At 45.7% G+C, this 16,821-nt stretch overlaps 1 protein-coding gene across 2 annotated transcripts in view; it reads left to right on the forward strand.

The window, feature by feature from the left end:
• Positions 1 to 6,383: 6,383 nt before the first annotated feature.
• LOC146810574 (hepatitis A virus cellular receptor 2 homolog) overlaps positions 6,384 to 16,821 on the forward strand; it is a 139,014-nt gene continuing 128,576 nt past the window's right edge. The window contains exon 1 of one of the 2 annotated variants that reach the window (XM_085617609.1): positions 6,384 to 6,751. In XM_085617609.1, coding sequence (XP_085473735.1) covers positions 6,712 to 6,751 — 40 coding nt within the window. In that variant the 5' untranslated portion in view covers positions 6,384 to 6,711. The remainder of the gene's footprint in view (positions 6,752 to 16,821) is intronic. The other variant, XM_085617610.1, reaches the window with a different exon arrangement.

Raw genomic sequence — 16,821 nt, forward strand, 5'->3', positions numbered from 1 at the left:
TGACATCAGATCTTAACACCTCACATACGTTTACCAAGTCTATCATGAGTAGATTTGCGCACATTACAATATTTAACAAATTAGATTTTGCATTGAGGTTGTGCCAAAATATTGACGCAACCTCAATGCAAAATCTGGGCCTCATCATATGAATTTTTCTTTTTTAAACCCTGCCACAAAGAAATTGGCAACAAGTAGAAACGTGTCGGTAAATCTGTTCTTCTTAGTTGGTTGCAATGTCTGTACTTTAAAATATCTTAAGGGGTTAAGGCACCTGCTGCAGTGATCTTTGTGTGCAACTAAATCTCAGGGAATAATAATTAAGGTAAAATAGCTCTGGTGATAACTTATTTGCTGGAGAGATCTGTGTTTTGCCTAATCCCAGTTTGAATCAAAGTAGCATATAGAGTTAATATGCCTCTTGCAAAGCACATTATGTAACACGCAGTTGACAGATTTTTATTTAATGGAAATGGAGAAGTGCAGTAGCGGCTCCTGGAGGGAGTTTGGTGAGGCAGTGAGGCGGGGCGGGGAAGGGTGGGGAAATGTAAACACCGGAATATGGATGAACGGAGGTAAGTACACATTTAAATTAATAAAACGAATTCCACATTTAAATTAATAAAACGAATTCCGTTGCACGCGCTGCATCGCATTTTGCGATGCAGCGCGCGCAACGAAATTCGTGTTATTTATTTAAATGTGTACTTACCTCGGTTCATCCATATTCCGGTGTTTACATTTCCCCACCCTGTCCCTCCCCCGCCCCGCCCCGCCTCACTGCCTCACCGAACTCCCTCCACGAGCCGCTACTGGAGAAGTGGCTTACTGCTTTTAAAACAGTTCCTATTGTTACTTGCAGTTCATAAATTGTAATCCTTCTAATAAAGCACAGTGAGGTATGAAGGACATATCACTCCTACACCTTGTAACCCTCACTGTCTTATGTAACACCTCATTTATATTGATGTGTACACATATAATTTATTGTCAATGTATAATCTGTACGTGTGATGTAAAATACTCTGACACCGTGCATTAGAAAGAGTAGTGCTAAAGCACAATAAAAAAACAAAAAGTGGTATTTAAATTATTTTGTGTAAATACTGGAACGGAGCAACACATCTGACATTCTTGCAGTGCCTGCATATTTCTTGTATACAGGGTTTGAACAAAGTCAAAAGCATGTCTGTGAAGTTATAACTGTGAGACTTTGTTTCCCCTCCATTGCATCAAGGTTCGAGGCTCCTGATAGCGCCCAGCCTCGGTACTCCAACAAAAAGAGGCCCATGGCCCCTTAACTGCAGCTTTTGTTGTGGACAGCTGGAATCTGATGAACCTCTTCCCGACTGCACGTTGCTGCTCGGAACCAAAGCAGACATCATGCTGGTGCTGCTGAAAGAATACTGTTGTCAGAAAATGACACCGGGACGAGTTCAGCATATTTCTGTGACGTCGGGGAGAAGTAGGAGAAGAACATGGCACTCAACTGATAGCGGCCAGCTTTGCAGCAGGGTTGATTGCGTCTACCCTCTGATATTAGTGGGTAGAGGGCGTCTGCCCATGTCTACCCTTGACTCGAGCCCAGGGCAAGGGTATGAACCTGTTTACAGGAGCAAATTCCTAATGCTGTGAGTCAGCTTAGTGACAAATATGATTTGGTATGTTTGACCACGATATTGTCCATTATGTGTTTTTTTAAAAGATGATACGGAGACCTGACACCTACCCATACTTGTGGAGTTTACCAGTAAGGAAGCTAGGTCTTGCTGTCTTTTGCATTAGGTTGGATTTAAATCCTGTTTTTTTCTTGATGTTTTCCTTCACTAAACCTAATAATGTTTTGTGCTCATGTGGCTTGAATGTAAAAGCCGACATAAAGCATGTTTTTTGTTAGAGTGCACTTGTCTCATCTTTGGCTGTAACCTGGAGTTGATGCCTACTGACTCCTTTCTGTAAAATCTCATGCAGTGCCCTATAATGAATCCTTAATCTTTTACAAAGGTGCAGCAATGTTCTTTAACCCCTTCGGTGCTCATGACGGAACGGTTCCGTCATGAGCCACGGTTGAGCTGTGCTCATGACGGAACCGTTCCGTCATGACCACGCCCGCGCAAGATTCCGTCAGCACAGCGGCGGAATTTGCGCAGCATGGAAGGGGTTAATGTACAGAGAATCGCCATTGAAAGGACTAGATGCTTCTGCATCTACAGGGAACTGTACTGCAGGGAACCAGGATCCTGTGGACACTTCCCTTTTCCCATGAGACACTGCTGGAACCAGCAGTGGGCATACTAGAAATTGTTTTATGTGGGCTGGAGGATCTCCTTGAAAAGCACTACATTTATTATTAAATGTGAACCCTCTAGTTTAAACGGGAAGAAGTAACAAATAATATAGCCTTATATTGCTCTGCTGAGGGCTAGAATGGTTGTTAAAGGCCCAAAACCCGAGATATAAGCCTGAGCCACAGGCAAAGACATATAAAAAGGTTGAGGGCCTTTAACAACAGGCATAGCCTGAGGCAGAAGGGCTATATAACTATTAGAATATGTCACACGCTGAGGGTAGAAAGTTCCAAGTTAAAATTGGAGAAACAGAAAGACAAACGTTGGAATGTTGGAGCAGAAGGCTTTTACAAGCCCTTATCATAATCACAGAGCCACTCCATTGTCTTTACTGGAGCTCTCAACAGTCCTTTTTTTAGTTCCCCTTACTGTTTTCAGGGCTGTGCTCTTCTCCCCACACACAGCTCCAAAACCTGTGTAACTATTAGACTTCTCAAACCAGCACTTTACTTCACTTGAAGAGTGCAGAGGACCTGACCATACCTCCAGAGAGTCGAGCCAGCGAGATACCTACTCCATTTCCATACATTAACAAACTGCATAAGGACCTTTCCCTGGACCTTGCCATGCCTCTTTACCTATCTGACCCCCTGCATGCCTAATGCTCACCTGTGAGGACCCCATTGAAAGTAGAAACTAAAGCCAACTCTGAGCGCATCTTCTGAGAACCATAGAGATACTGCTGACCAAATGAAAGTCGAGCCACAGAAAATAATTGACCAGCTGGAAGACAACATATGCTGCAATTGCAAGCTAGCCAAGGGCAATGAACCAGCTTTGCAGACTCAGGCTCACCTGCCACACAGAACCAGAACTTTCCACCACCTTTGGTGAAGCACTACCTCAACCCTGGATGGCCTTGTAAAAGGCTATGGTCAGCATTTCCACCATCCCAGCCTTCTAACCAGAACACTTCGTTGTACTACATCCACAGCTCTTTTTTTGCCACTAGCCACCTGCGTGATTTTGAGCAGTTGCCTAAAAGCCACCCCTCGAGTGGAGATGAAAGCTCCAATTCGTTTGCATTGGGTCGCATCAAGGTTCCATGTGAATGCCCATGCCACCGGATTTTAATTTTCGAAGACTGAATCTCCAGCAACCATGATCCTCGGCAGTTCTTCATCCAAATATACAAAGGACATAAGGTGGAAAATTGCAATTCTGAAACCCCAGGTTCCTGGGCTAGGTGTACATTTGTATCTAGGGTGGCATTTAACCATGAGGTGCCAACTCACCCAGGAGCACTGGAAACCATGACTGTCATTGCAGTAATCGAGATATGCAGCCTTTTCCCTTCCCAGTCGTCCCTAAAAATAATGTTGAGGTGTCCGCCCTCAGGATCCCAGAGACGTCAAAACAACTGATCTTGACTATTGAGAACTGGGACACTAGACAGTTTTGTTGTTTAACTGCCCCAACACTGTCTGCAAAATGGCCAAACCTCAAAGGATCCCGGAGTATCATAAAAATCTGTCTGTGGCTCCTATGTGGCTGGTAATCTTTGAAAGTTGGGGGTGTGATACCTTCCCAAAGTAGCAGTGAGTGGGCAGAGTGAAAGAAGTCTGACTTTCTCAGCGGGAAATGTATAAAAAAATATGATTAAAACGTGCACTATTCAGCGAAAGTGTTAAATGCTTTGACTGAAAAAACAAGCTATGAAAGGACATTCATGCATTATCCTATTCATTTTTCCACAGGAATCTTGCAGGGTCACCGACCATAACATAATTCTGAAAACAATGCTTGCAAAATGCCATCTTTTCGGGAATGTTTTCAATAAAATGCCTGAAGATGTATTGGTGACAACCAGTCCACAAGTTGAAATGTCACACACCCTGCCATTTACATGGCATTTGCTTACACTTCTGTTTTTCACTTCCTTTCATATTTCCATCTGGCCCCTGCCAAGTCGATTCCCAAACATAGATTGTGACAGACAAACTCATTGGAAGGGGCAGAGTAACAAAATACACAAATCTCGAAATCGCAGGCCTTTTAACAGAGCTAAAGAGACACTACAGGCTCATGCAACACTGCTGTTGCTCAGGTGTTGACCTCACAGGTTCAGCAAGCAGGGAGTTAAACTAATGCTACAAATTAGGATTTGCAACAGAGGTAATTGATTGTACCACACACATCTCCTATATATATATATATATATATGTTAGGAAATGTAATCATTTTGTCTCCAAATGTCACCTTATTGATTTATGAAAATACGTACATTTTTATGATTACGGCGTTAAAATTATCGCCGCTTTAGCGGCAGAAAACTGCCGCTAAAGCGGCGATAATGGGTAGATAATATGTCTCACAGAATTCCCATAGAAGCCCATTTTCTGGTGTGAACATGGGCTTCTATGGGAATTCTCTGCGGCATATTATCAAGCCCATTATCGCCGCTTTAGCGGCAGTTTCCTGCTGCTAAAGCGGCGATAATTTTAACGCCGTGCTTGATAATATGCCCTGAATTCCTCAAAATTCTATAAAAAAAATCTTATCCTGAAACACCAGGGGGCATATTAACAAGGAACAGGGAAAATTAACGCTAAGGGCGCTTAGCGTTAATTTTTTTAACGCCTGCTATCGCTGGATGATATCGCCTGGTTATCGCGTTATTAACAATGCTAACCGCCTAGGCGATAAAAAATCCAGCGATAGCGGCATTTTGGGAGGTTATCGCTGGTAATGCAGCGATGAAACTACAAGGATAGGGATATCCTTGTTGATAGCCCATGGTGGATTTAGCCATGTAATCCACCTCCCTTTGGATTACATGGCTAAATCTGAAAATGAGCAGACGTAAAAAAGCAGCTGCTTTTTGTGTCTCTAACAGGGTTAGCGTGAAGCTTTATAATAGGAGAAATGTCGCTTAGCGACATTTCTCCTATTATTTTGCTCTGGAACGCCCACTTTGCATCTCATTAGAGGTGCAAAGGGAAGCGTTGTGAAAAAGGGTGCTAACATGCGATTTTGCATTTTAGCACTCTGTTGTTGATAGGGCGATATTTTTATCTCCGCTTCTTTGGCTTTTAAAGCTAAAAAATGCAGAGATAAAGCCCTTGTTAATATGCCCCCAGGTTTTTCTTTTTTAGTAAATGCATGTTCGATGCCAATTCATCGTTCTATAGGAGCATATCAGCAACAACCGGCAATAATTATCGCTAAGCGCACTTAGCGCTAGGATAATTATCGCCGGCTAGCGTGGATTTTTATCGATGAGATAGCGTGCTATTAGCAACGCTTATCTCAAAAGCGTTAAAAATCCTAGCGCTAACTGCCAAACGTGAGATTATCGCTGGAAACCCAGCGATAATCCCACGAAGTTTGGCGATAGCTTGCTGATAGGGCTTCACATACTTAGCCATGATATCCACCTTCCATAGGATATCATGGCTAAGTCAGTTTCAAAGCAGGCGTAAGGAAAGTAGCGATAGCAGAGGTTATCGCTACTTTTCTTGTCGCTATGCTGCTTTGCGTGAGGCTTGGTAATAGGAAAATCTACCATTATCCTAGGGGAGAACGCCCACTTTGCATCTCATGAGAGATGAAAAGATGGGCGTTCGGAATTCAGGCGCTAAGGCAAGGTTTCACGTGATAGCGTGACCTTGCTGATATAGCCATCAAATTATCGCCGCTTTTCGGCCGAAAACGGCCGCAAAAGCGGCGATAATTTGTTATCGCCGCCTTGTAGATATGCTCCATAGTTTTTAACAAGTAACTAACATGTAATAATGAGACATAGGGAGAGTTTCTGCCTTGTGCCACCATTTCAAGCGGTGGGTGCCCACAATTTACCGACAAGACAAGCAGCAGACGTGCCTGCACATGGAACATTTTGCTAAACATTTTGCAGCAGAAAAAGAAGTAATTTATTTTACTTTTATTTGCCCGTTAACCTTTATGAGGAAGAAAAATATTTTCAGCAACAACAGCTGTTTTGAAAAATAATACGAAGTCTGTCTCCTGACCAGTCACAGTGTCTCTCACTCTCCATGTGAAGCGCTTGCAGAAACTTCAGTCTACAGAAAGTTCGCTCGTGTTCTCGCCAAGAGAGCAAACACGTCTCTGACGCAGCAGTCTGGCCACCAGGCAGTAAAGAACTCTCATATAGGCAGGGAGGATAAAAACTCAGTCAGCAGAGAGCTCTCTCTCCAGGAGGCAGAGACCTCACACACACATAAGAGTTCCTTCTCAGGCTGCTGAAAGGTCTCGGGCATTAGTCGGTGACCGCAGCTGTGCGAGGAAACCCCTCCTTCCATCCGGGTGTCTGACCACCTTCACAATCTGACAAGACAGTAAACTCTGTTGAAGACGCCCTCACGGCCTCTCTGCGCGCCCGAGTCCGGGCGGTTCCCGCACCATGCTGCACCTCCTCTGCGTCCTGCTGCCTCTCGGGACAGGTAAGCGCATCGACGGATGAAGAGGCGGGGGGATTCACAGACAGATATGGAGATAACACTACCCTCTGGCAATGCGAGATGGAGGGGATCACGGGTTAGCAACGCTAGGGCGTAGTGGGAATTTGTTTTTTTTTATCTTGACGTGTAATTTTTGACTAGCAAGCTCATTTAAAGTGGGGCAGAAAACTGTCGCCCCCCTCTTAGGTTGCAATCATAAATCACCCGCAAGCAGCCAGGAGCAATTGATCCACCAGCCCCCTTGTGCCCCCTGTAGGCAAGACCCTGAGAATCGACCATGATTCTGAAACTGTGCACGTCGGTACTATCTGCCGCTGTGCTGGGTGTCACCGCCATAAAGGGTTTCCCACTAGAGAGCCCAGTAACACTCAGTGGTGGCTGGTGACATTTGAAAGTGGTGAGGCGTAAAATTATTGCCGTACTGCACCCCGCCGAGCGAGCGCAGCGAGCGAGCCCGAACAACTCTCCCCCGAGAAAATTTTGAAAACGAGAGTGGATAAATGGGGCATTTTCAAGCAAATTTGAGGAAGCAGGAAGGTTAATAGAGCAATACGAGCACTTAGAATATCTGCCCCCATCCATGACTTTCTGAACCATGACAGCTTGTTTCAAATCTGCTTGCACCCACCGCATGGTTAGGGAGGCAGCTGTCACAATCCCATGTGCAGTCATATTTTTTTCATTTCCCAAAGTTATGGCATAACCTTGGGAAATGAAAAAAAATATGACTGCTCTGCTATGGTAAATTGATAACAATTCCACACAATAAAAATAACAGAATACGCGATCAAGCCTAGGTCACAAGCAAAGACGGGTGTTTCTGGATTGCATTACGTCTGAGAAACAAGGCACAGCAGGAGAACTTTGACCTTCCAAAACAAAATGTTATGAATTTAGGTCATCATTTGCCTTCGTGACTAGCATACACGGTACAGTGCAAGAGTTAACAAAGCACTGGGCAAAAAAGCCTCAAGGCGCACACATCCGTCCAATATCTTAAAAGGTAAAAGTTTATAATTTAAAGCAGAATGCAGCGAATAAAATGACATTTTAACATCTAACATGCAGTTCTAGGCACCTGTCAGTGCACTGCCCAATGTACCTTACTGCTTTCCACGCGAACCACTAAAATCTATCGCTCTGTTCAAACTCACCCCCCATGTTATCGCAACAGCAGAAATCTCTAGCAAGCCGCAAACAAATGTATTCTCAGCACAGCAGCTCTTCAGTTAGAAGCATAAAATAGCACTATATTTTTAACATCTCGACAGTCTAAAGCCTTATATATAAAGTAAAAATATACGTTAGGGTGAGAAAGAGATGCATAAGGGTGCAAGGGGTGGAGGGGCTGAGGGTTGTCACCCGGAGCGACTAGTGATGCACGCTGAGTCACTCAACGTTCTCACCGCCTACTGTGCTATGGGAGAACATACTATTACAGGGAGGGGCAGTGCTTTTTCATTTGGGAAGTTTTTATTTGCGCCTTTAAATCATTTGGACAGCAGTAGATGAGAAAGGCAGAAGGGTGTCTGTACACAATCTTTTCAATAATTTCTATCCAGGACAGTCTCATTTCCCATGTGTGACATTGGGATATGACCTTTACCTGCTCGTGAAGAGATGCTCGACTTTGAGCTATAACTGTACGTAAGATAATGTAGCTTTCACTAAGGGCTTTTTATGTTTGTGTATTAATATTATTCTACCTTTACTAGACCATAGAAGTTGTAGTGTATCTGAGAGTGTACTACAGTGCCTTCGAAAGATAATCCGTATAGGTAATGCATAGAAGTGTTTAATGACGCCAACTCCGTGTGCTTGTGCGCTGACACATGCAAACACTATAATAGACCCTAAACGCGTGTTCTTCCTCCTATCCCCAGAGTACATTAGCAACCCCTGACTGCATCAGTCTGATGCAAAACGTGTAATGTCTGCTCTCCACTTCGCATTTACAACTGATCTGTCCTCGGCATTTTGACAAAGCAGCAATAATTCAAAAACACAAAGGCACACAGACCTTGCCAGAACTGACAAACATTCACACCAGTTAATGGCCCCCTTACCAGTCAGTCAGGTCCTACGTGTATGCCGTTTTGACAGTATATACCGGCACTGTGGAGCAGCTGGGGGAGGGGGTGACCAACAGACAGGTACTGTTCTAGCACATGGCTTTCACGGGAGTGTGTCTTTAACGCATGCCTGTTTTAGGCGACATTCCTTGGCGGTGTCCTTTCAAGACGTTTGCTGTATGGAAGTGTGCATAGAGTAGCCCTTTGACTGCTAGGGTACACTTAAACTGTAATAGGCGCTTCACTTGCCAAGCTCCCACAGGGAGTGGTCATAAACCATTAAACACCTTTGTAATGTGAGTGCATGCGGGGATAACTGCTTTAAAGTACAAACGACAGCGCACGCCCGACAGATCAGGCACCTCTCTGGGTGAGTACCGTTCGAGCCAGTCTAAGAATCCAGTGTAAATTGCGTACCTGGCTGTATGTGTGCCTAGAGGACCATGGAGGGTTCTAAGGCGTTTGTGTGGTGTCGAATGCAAAAGACCACTCTATAGCTCCTATCGCTTGGGTGATCCGAACACTGATTTTACACACAGCAGGCAGTCGCGGCTCGCGCTCCAATACTCGCGGGGAGGGGTTTTGGGAGTTGCGGCGCGGGGCAGATTAAAATAAAGCAGTATTATTTATTAAGCAATGCAAACTAAATTTACTGGGTCCGCGCCGCCTCTGAGAGTCCTCTGAGTCCTGGGCCGGGGTCCGACACCCGCGTTGGCACCTTGGCAAGTACCACCTGCGTAGGTCTCAGCCAATCCAGACTCTGCTCCAGCAGCAGCGCCAGGATTGGCTTGAGCAGTAGTGCGCATGTTCTATTTAGGGCTTAACATTTTTTGCGACCAGCCCGGGCATGCGCACTAGGCTGCTCATTAGAAGAGCGGCATGGAACAACCCTCACTCTTCTAATGAGCACCGCCTAGTGTGCATGTTCGGGCTGGTCCCAATTTTTTTAAGCCCTGAACAGAGCATGCGCACTCTTGGTGTTGTTGTGCGCTCCGCCATGTGGATTTCAATCATTCAGACACTTGCAGGTAGCAGCTGAACTCCTGTAGTTCTGCCCCGCCCCCTTCTGAGCCGACTGCCTCCGGCTCCGGCGGCCGGGGATAGATTGCATGCATTGTGTGAGTGAGACGAGAGTCAGAGAGAGTGACTGACGGCAACGCTCAGTGGGGGGGCAACGCCCAAGCGCCCTAATGGACGCACCGCCCCTGGTAACACTGCTGGGTGTCACACTGCAGTGCACTCTAAGACTGTGCAGGGTGTAATACCAGAGAGCTGTCCAAAAGTGTTGTGGGAGCCAAACATGGCTCCCAGGTAAAAGCAGAGTATTTGCTAACAGTGTTCAGGGTTTCAAACCAGTCAGTGTCTGTTCAGGATCGCACTAGGGTCTATGGTAATGGTCACTGTAGACTCCTGCTAACACTGTGCTGGGTTTTACACCAGTGTCTGTTCGGGATCACACTAGGGTCTATGGTAATGGTCACTGTAGACTCCTGCTAACACTGTGCTGGGTTTTACACCAGTGTCTGTTCGGGATCACACTAGGGTCTATGGTAATGGTCACTGTAGGCTCCTGTTAACACTGTGCTGGGTTTCACATTAGTGTCTTGCTGAGATCACACTAGGGTCTATGGTAATGGTCACTGTAAGGTCCTGCTAACACTGTTCTAGGTTTTACACTAGTGTCTGTTAGGGATCACACTAGGGTCTATGGTAATGGTCACTGTAGGGTCCTGCTAACACTGTGCCTGGTTTCACACTAATGTCTGCCCGGGATCACACTAGGGTCTATGGTAATGGTCACTGTAGGAGTCCTGCTAACACTGTGCCTGGTTTCACACTAATGTCTGCCCGGGATCACACTAGGGTCTATGGTAATGGTCACTGTAGGAGTCCTGCTAACACTGTGCTGGATTTCACACTATTGTCTTGTTGAATGAATGAATGAATAAGCTTTATTTCGATATAGGTATATCTTAAAAGCACATACAATTATAAAAAAGTAACAATCATAGAATCGCAAAATTTGAAAATAAAATAGTAACATCACCAAAGTTCCTAGGCAGATAAAATTTAAAAACAATACATATAACATAATAAATAGGACAAATACATTATAAAAGGTAACAAAGAACAGAATGACAAAATAATTAATCCGCATTATGTTTGGGCTGCGAAGGCTTTAGATCTTAAAAGCCAGGCCCACCTTAGGAACTTAGAGAGTGCGCAGACAAACAAAGATCTGGTATCAGATTTGAAGATGCGCAAAGCTATAGTGTGATCTCTTGTCCCAAGTTCTCTGCACAAAGGTTTAAGCCAGTATGTCCTTGGGTTTTTGTACTCCGGACATGCAAATAAAATGTGTGCAATTGATTCAGGCCTATTCTCACAAAAGGGACAAAAAGGTGATGTTTGTAAAGGAGGTTTCCATTGTGCGGTTAAAGCACGCACTGGAAGCGTGCCAACCCTAAATTTAAAATAGAGTGCGCGATCAAAAGGTTTTTGAATAATATCAAGGTAAGGCTCATAGCGCACTTCATCCTTGAGCCTTAAGAACTCGATGGTGCATCTAGCACCATGAGAGCTTGAGATCCTCTTCGCAGTGACCCATCTCCAATATATTAGCTTGAGTTCAGATTTGGGTGGAGAAGTTCTATTCACCCAAGCTTCTTTTAGGCCAAGAGCGAGCAGTAAAGTCTTGACATCCTTTAACCATTTGATTTTGTGCCAACAAGGCATGGAAAGAATTTCGGACAAACCCTCGGCATACTTTACTAACTCCGGAGTACGCCATAGCCGCGCCCATAAGAGAAGGGGGCGAACTCTTGCCATATCTCTCAAAGCCTGGCACCCTAAGTCCATTAGTAAGGGTACAACAGGTGTACTCTGGGGTAAAGCCATTAATTCCTTGAAAAAGCTCGAGTCGGATTTGGCAAGCTCGTCAATATTATTCATGCCCCATAATTCAGCTCCATAAAGTGCTGAACTTACACCTCTAGCTTTGTATATCTCTAGGGCGGGTGCTATTGGTCTCGAAGAGGAAATTCGGTGCTCTCTGAGAAGGGCACCAGTAACTCGCTTGTGATTTAGGAGCATCTTATTTATGTGTGTTGACCATTGCATAGTATCAGAAAGGCGAATGCCCAGATAATCGAATTCTTTAACCATGTCCAAATTGACTGAGTTTAATACGGGGGGGGCGACCTAACTTTTTTGGAGGGTTCAAAATTAAATATTTAGTTTTGGTGGAATTAATTATGAGCCCTCTATTGTTGCAGAAGGTTTGAAAGCTGTCTAGTAGAGCTTGGAGACCCATGGGTGATTTAGATAGTAGGAGAGTATCATCAGCAAACAGGAGAGTTGGAATACGTTCGACCGCCAGGGATGGTGCATCGCAAGGAACTTGCAACAAATGCTCCACTACACCATTCACGTAGAGTGAAAAAAGAGTAGGGGCTAGAACACATCCCTGGCGGACACCCCTGTTCACTGGAATTCTCTCCGTTTTTTGACCCTGGGGACCCCAGCGTACCTGAGCATAGTTTCCCTCATGCAGTTTGACTAGAAGGGCCAGTAAGTAGGATGGAATCTTCATACTGGCAAGGACATTCCAAAGAGTAGAACGGGGGACTAAGTCAAAGGCTGTTTTAAGATCTATAAAGGCGAGGTAGAGACTACCCTTTCCAAGAAAAACAACCTTCCAGTAGATAAGGAGCAATCTAAAAACCTGCTCTATGGTACCTGTCCCGATTCTGAAGCCCGCCTGGTAATCTGAGAGGATATTGTTGTCAGTGATCCAAAGTAATATCCTTTCCAAGATCACCTTCCCAACAACCTTCTGGGTCGAGTCTATCAGGCTAATAGGGCAGTAATTAGCAGGATCGTCCCTACCACCCTTTTTAAAAATCGGGACTACCTCGGCCCCCTTCCAAGATTCCGGGACCGAGGCGCCAATAACAATGGCGTTGAGTAAAGTTGAGAGAAGCTTCCCCCATCTAACTGGATCTAGACGAAGTATATCCCCGGGGATACCATCAGGTCCTGGTGCCTTCTGGGGGACAATAGATTTGATGGCATTAACCACTTCCCCTTCGCAAAAGGGATTAATAGACGCTTGACCCTGGGACGGGAGAACCTCCAAACTGGAAAGCTCCCCCTCACTCTCTGGTCGAAAAGAATAAAGCTTGGAGAAATGCTCAAACCAGGCCGCACAGGGAATGTTGCAAGTAATAAGATCTTGAACGGGTCTATTCTTAGTCCTGATTGTATTCCAGAAGAGACCAGAATCCCGCTTAAGGGAGGCCTCCCTAAGTGTCTGCCAATACGAGTCTTCCCAGGCCTTTTTGGCATCAGACACGCAGAGCCTATACTCTCTCCTAGCCAGCTGGATCTCGGACGTAACTCTTCTTTTAATGGCCCCGATTAGGGCAGATTTCTTCCACCTACAATCTTGTGTGTACCAACCACCTGGCAGATTCTGCTTGGCTCCCCCCGTTACTTGTCTACCTGTACCATTAGCTAAGAATAGAGTCCCCAATTCTTTAATGAGGACTTGGAAAAGAGTAGAAACCTTAGCATGAGCGGTCTCGTAGGAATGAAGGGAAGCTAACTCTTCTTGTGCCATACACAAAATGGAGCCAATCGACTGGACTTTCTTCGCGTCAAGCATCACTTTGCGCCATTTAAGGCGTCTCTCACAATTTGAGGGACATACTTCGTGAGTTGACATTAAAGAACTGGCTGGCGGGATCGTAGGTCCGGTCAGTCCCTCCCAAAACGGATATATACTTAAAGATAGCTGATTGTGGTCGCTATCAACAGCCGAGATTACTTCCATGTCTTGGACGTATGGCCACAATTTGAGATCTAAGAGAATGTAATCTATCCTCGAAGAATGGTCTATCCTGTTGTAGGTATGAGCACCATGTAGGTCCGATCGAGTTCTACCATTAGCCGCCCTTAGACCAAACTCTAGGGTCATGGAGTTCATAAGCACAACTGACTTTGACCATCTCCTAACGGGAGACAATGATAATAAGGGAATACCTCTTCTAGCATCGTCCTCTAATAACTCGGGGGAGTCTAAAACTGAAAGGGGCTCGAAGGAGCAATTGAAATCTCCTGCTACCAGAATGTGAGATGCGTGATTACACTCACGCAATTCGCATTCGAGGGATATAAGAGTTGATGGCAGGGCTCCCCTGCTTGAGCCTCTAGCATAAACATTGAATAGAACAAGGGACTTGCTTCTCCGAGCTCCCTTGATGGTGATCCTAAGTATGTCGGGAGAAATATGGCAAGCCTGCTTGACAGTACAACCCAAGGAAATGCTAATCCAGATGAGGAGACCGCCAGACGGGCGGCCTCTCCCAGACGAGGATAGAATGGCCGGCTCAAAGAAAGTAATGTAACCCACCATATAGTGGGGTACTGTGCTCCAAGTCTCTTGGAATATGCAAATACAATGGGGCGTGATCAGGGAATTCCAAGTTGGAAGATCTAATTTGCTAGAAATACCAGCAACATTCCAGCTTAGGATCATTAGAGGGGGAACAATTGGAAGCGAATCACAAGGGGGTGATAAAATTGAAAGATTAGAAACGTCGTGAGGGCAGTTGGGTGAGGGGATCAAAGGGAGATGGTTTTTGTACTGTAGATGCAAGCCGGGCTGTAGCCCCTGGTTAAGGTCGTGAGATGGAAAGGAGTTAGGGGGAGAATTCCCGATCAGTTCAGAGATGAACTCTGCTGCATCACTAAAAGCCTCGCCTACAGGGATACAGAAATCAAGCAACGGTGAATTTCCATGTCAATAGGAGTCATGCTGGAAGTGAGGTACATAATGTCTGTTAAATGTGGGAATGGCAGAGTCAGTATAATTGGTCAGCAGGGTCCCATCTTGGGACCCGTCATAAGCTGCATGAAAAGAAGACTGTGAATGCTGGAAATAGGAGAAATCTGAATAGAATTGGCTAAGATCGAAACAGCCTATGCCATTCAAAGCAGAACCAGGATGATGATTACAGATGAACCTAGGGACCCGAGAATCCCTGAAATTTACAAGGATGCAGTCCCCAGATATGTTTTTACGTCTGTTGCCCACCCAGGAGACCCTTCTGACGTGAAGAACATGGCCATCCAGGTGTCCCGGAAGCGGCCTGTTTTTATTCAGCCAATAAGTCGTTTTATTTTTTAGCTCAGAAAAAGATTCAAATTTGCCAGGTTTGAGATGAGGGACTCCCACTAAGACAGCCACATAAGGTAAACACTCTGGGGGTAGATTAATGTGTGGTAATACTTCCTGAGTGTGGGCAGTAATAGTATTCGAGTGGCCTGATACAGAGTTCACACTAGATGGATTAGGTTGGCTCTTAGAAGATGCTGACTCATGAGTCGACACTCCTGCACTGTCACAACGTGTGGTTTGACCACAAGCTAAAGTGACTTTGTTCGTGGAATTGTTGTTCCGGGGACCTGAAGATGGTGCAGGATTGAGACATGATGTGAGTACTACATTCTTGGGCCTGGTACTTGAGATGGTATTCGAGTTTAGCAAAATTGGCTGGGAGGTGGGCTCACTTGGAATATTTGGAATGGGTTCCGCAGTAATAGGATTACCTTGTCCAATCTTCGCGTGCAACTTGATCAATGATTTAAGAGAGAAGAAATTATCAAGAGAGGCCTGTTCGAACCTCTCAAGCCTCTCGGATAAGGACTTGACTCTTTGCATTAAAGGAAGTGTAAAAGATTTGAGGAGAAGTTCAATTTGATCAACTAAGGTAGCTTGGGACTCAGAGATGGCTGCTCGGCAGATAGTGAATCAGGGGCTGGATTAGTGGGGAACAAAGGGGATAAGTGATTTCTTTGAGAACAAGGAGAAGGTAACACTGATCGGCCAGATTTAGAGTTGGTATTATTGCATAGCTTAGATTTGTGTTTCTTGGATACTTTTTGGCGATCCCCCTTATGACCACTACCTACTCTTTTCCTTTTGCTAGGGGCAACTATTGCTCCTGCAATGTTAGAGGCATCAGGGAGAGAAGTAGTGGCATGGGCTAAAACTAAGTTAGAAGACGGCTCAAGGGGCTCTAGATGAATTGCCTGCGATGGAGGGCAGGGAGAGTCTAAGTGTAAAGGGGGTCCGTGGCTGGGGAAGCTATTAATTAGGGTGGCCCCACTAGGCTCTGTACTATGATTTGTTCCAGTGCTGGGCGCGATAACCTGGATAGAACCCAGCACAGGAGAGACTGCTAGTGCTATATTACCCAGCGACGAACGCTTGGTGCTTAGTTGGTCAAGGGATAAACGGCGTTCCGTAATAGCTATTTCTTTTTCTAGCACCGAGCAGGCACGTATAATAAAGTGATCTAAAGTGCCGGTAACGGTGCTTCCACCATGCCCGCCACCCTTTCCTGAACGTGTAGACATCGCCATGATCACACGTGAGGGAAACTCAAAAATACAGATGATGACAGGAAGAATGATTAACAGGTCGTTTAACCAGAGACAAAACAATCATACAGGAAGTCCCAGAGGGGTGGCCCGGCCCGGCCTCCCTAGGCCCCTGACGGCCACAGACGGTCCCACCCTGCGGAAGCAGAGGATAGGTTATATAAGCCAATGGGCGGGAGTTCCGGTGGGCGGCCCTAGGCACAGGTGAGGTATGCAGAGGGAGCCTGGGAAAGATAGAATTCTTCCCTCCTTCCTTCGTCCACACGGCCCAGGCAGGGACCAACAGCGGGAACTCAGCAAGATCAGAAATGCGCGGCTGCAACACAGCGGGCAACAATGTATCAGCAGGAAGCAAGAAGATACTCCGAAGCGAAGCGGGACCCGCGCCAGCGGGTTCCGCGAGGTCTTTTGTAGCACCTGTGGGCGGGAGTTCCGGTGGGTGGCCCTAGGCACAGGTGAGGTATGCAGAGGGAGCCTGGGAAAGATAGTTTTCTTCCCTCCTTCCTTCCTCCACACGGCCCAGGCAGGGTCCAA

The sequence above is a fragment of the Triturus cristatus genome, chromosome 7, assembly GCF_964204655.1.
Source record: "Triturus cristatus chromosome 7, aTriCri1.1, whole genome shotgun sequence".
NCBI classification, from domain to species: Eukaryota; Metazoa; Chordata; class Amphibia; order Caudata; family Salamandridae; genus Triturus; species Triturus cristatus.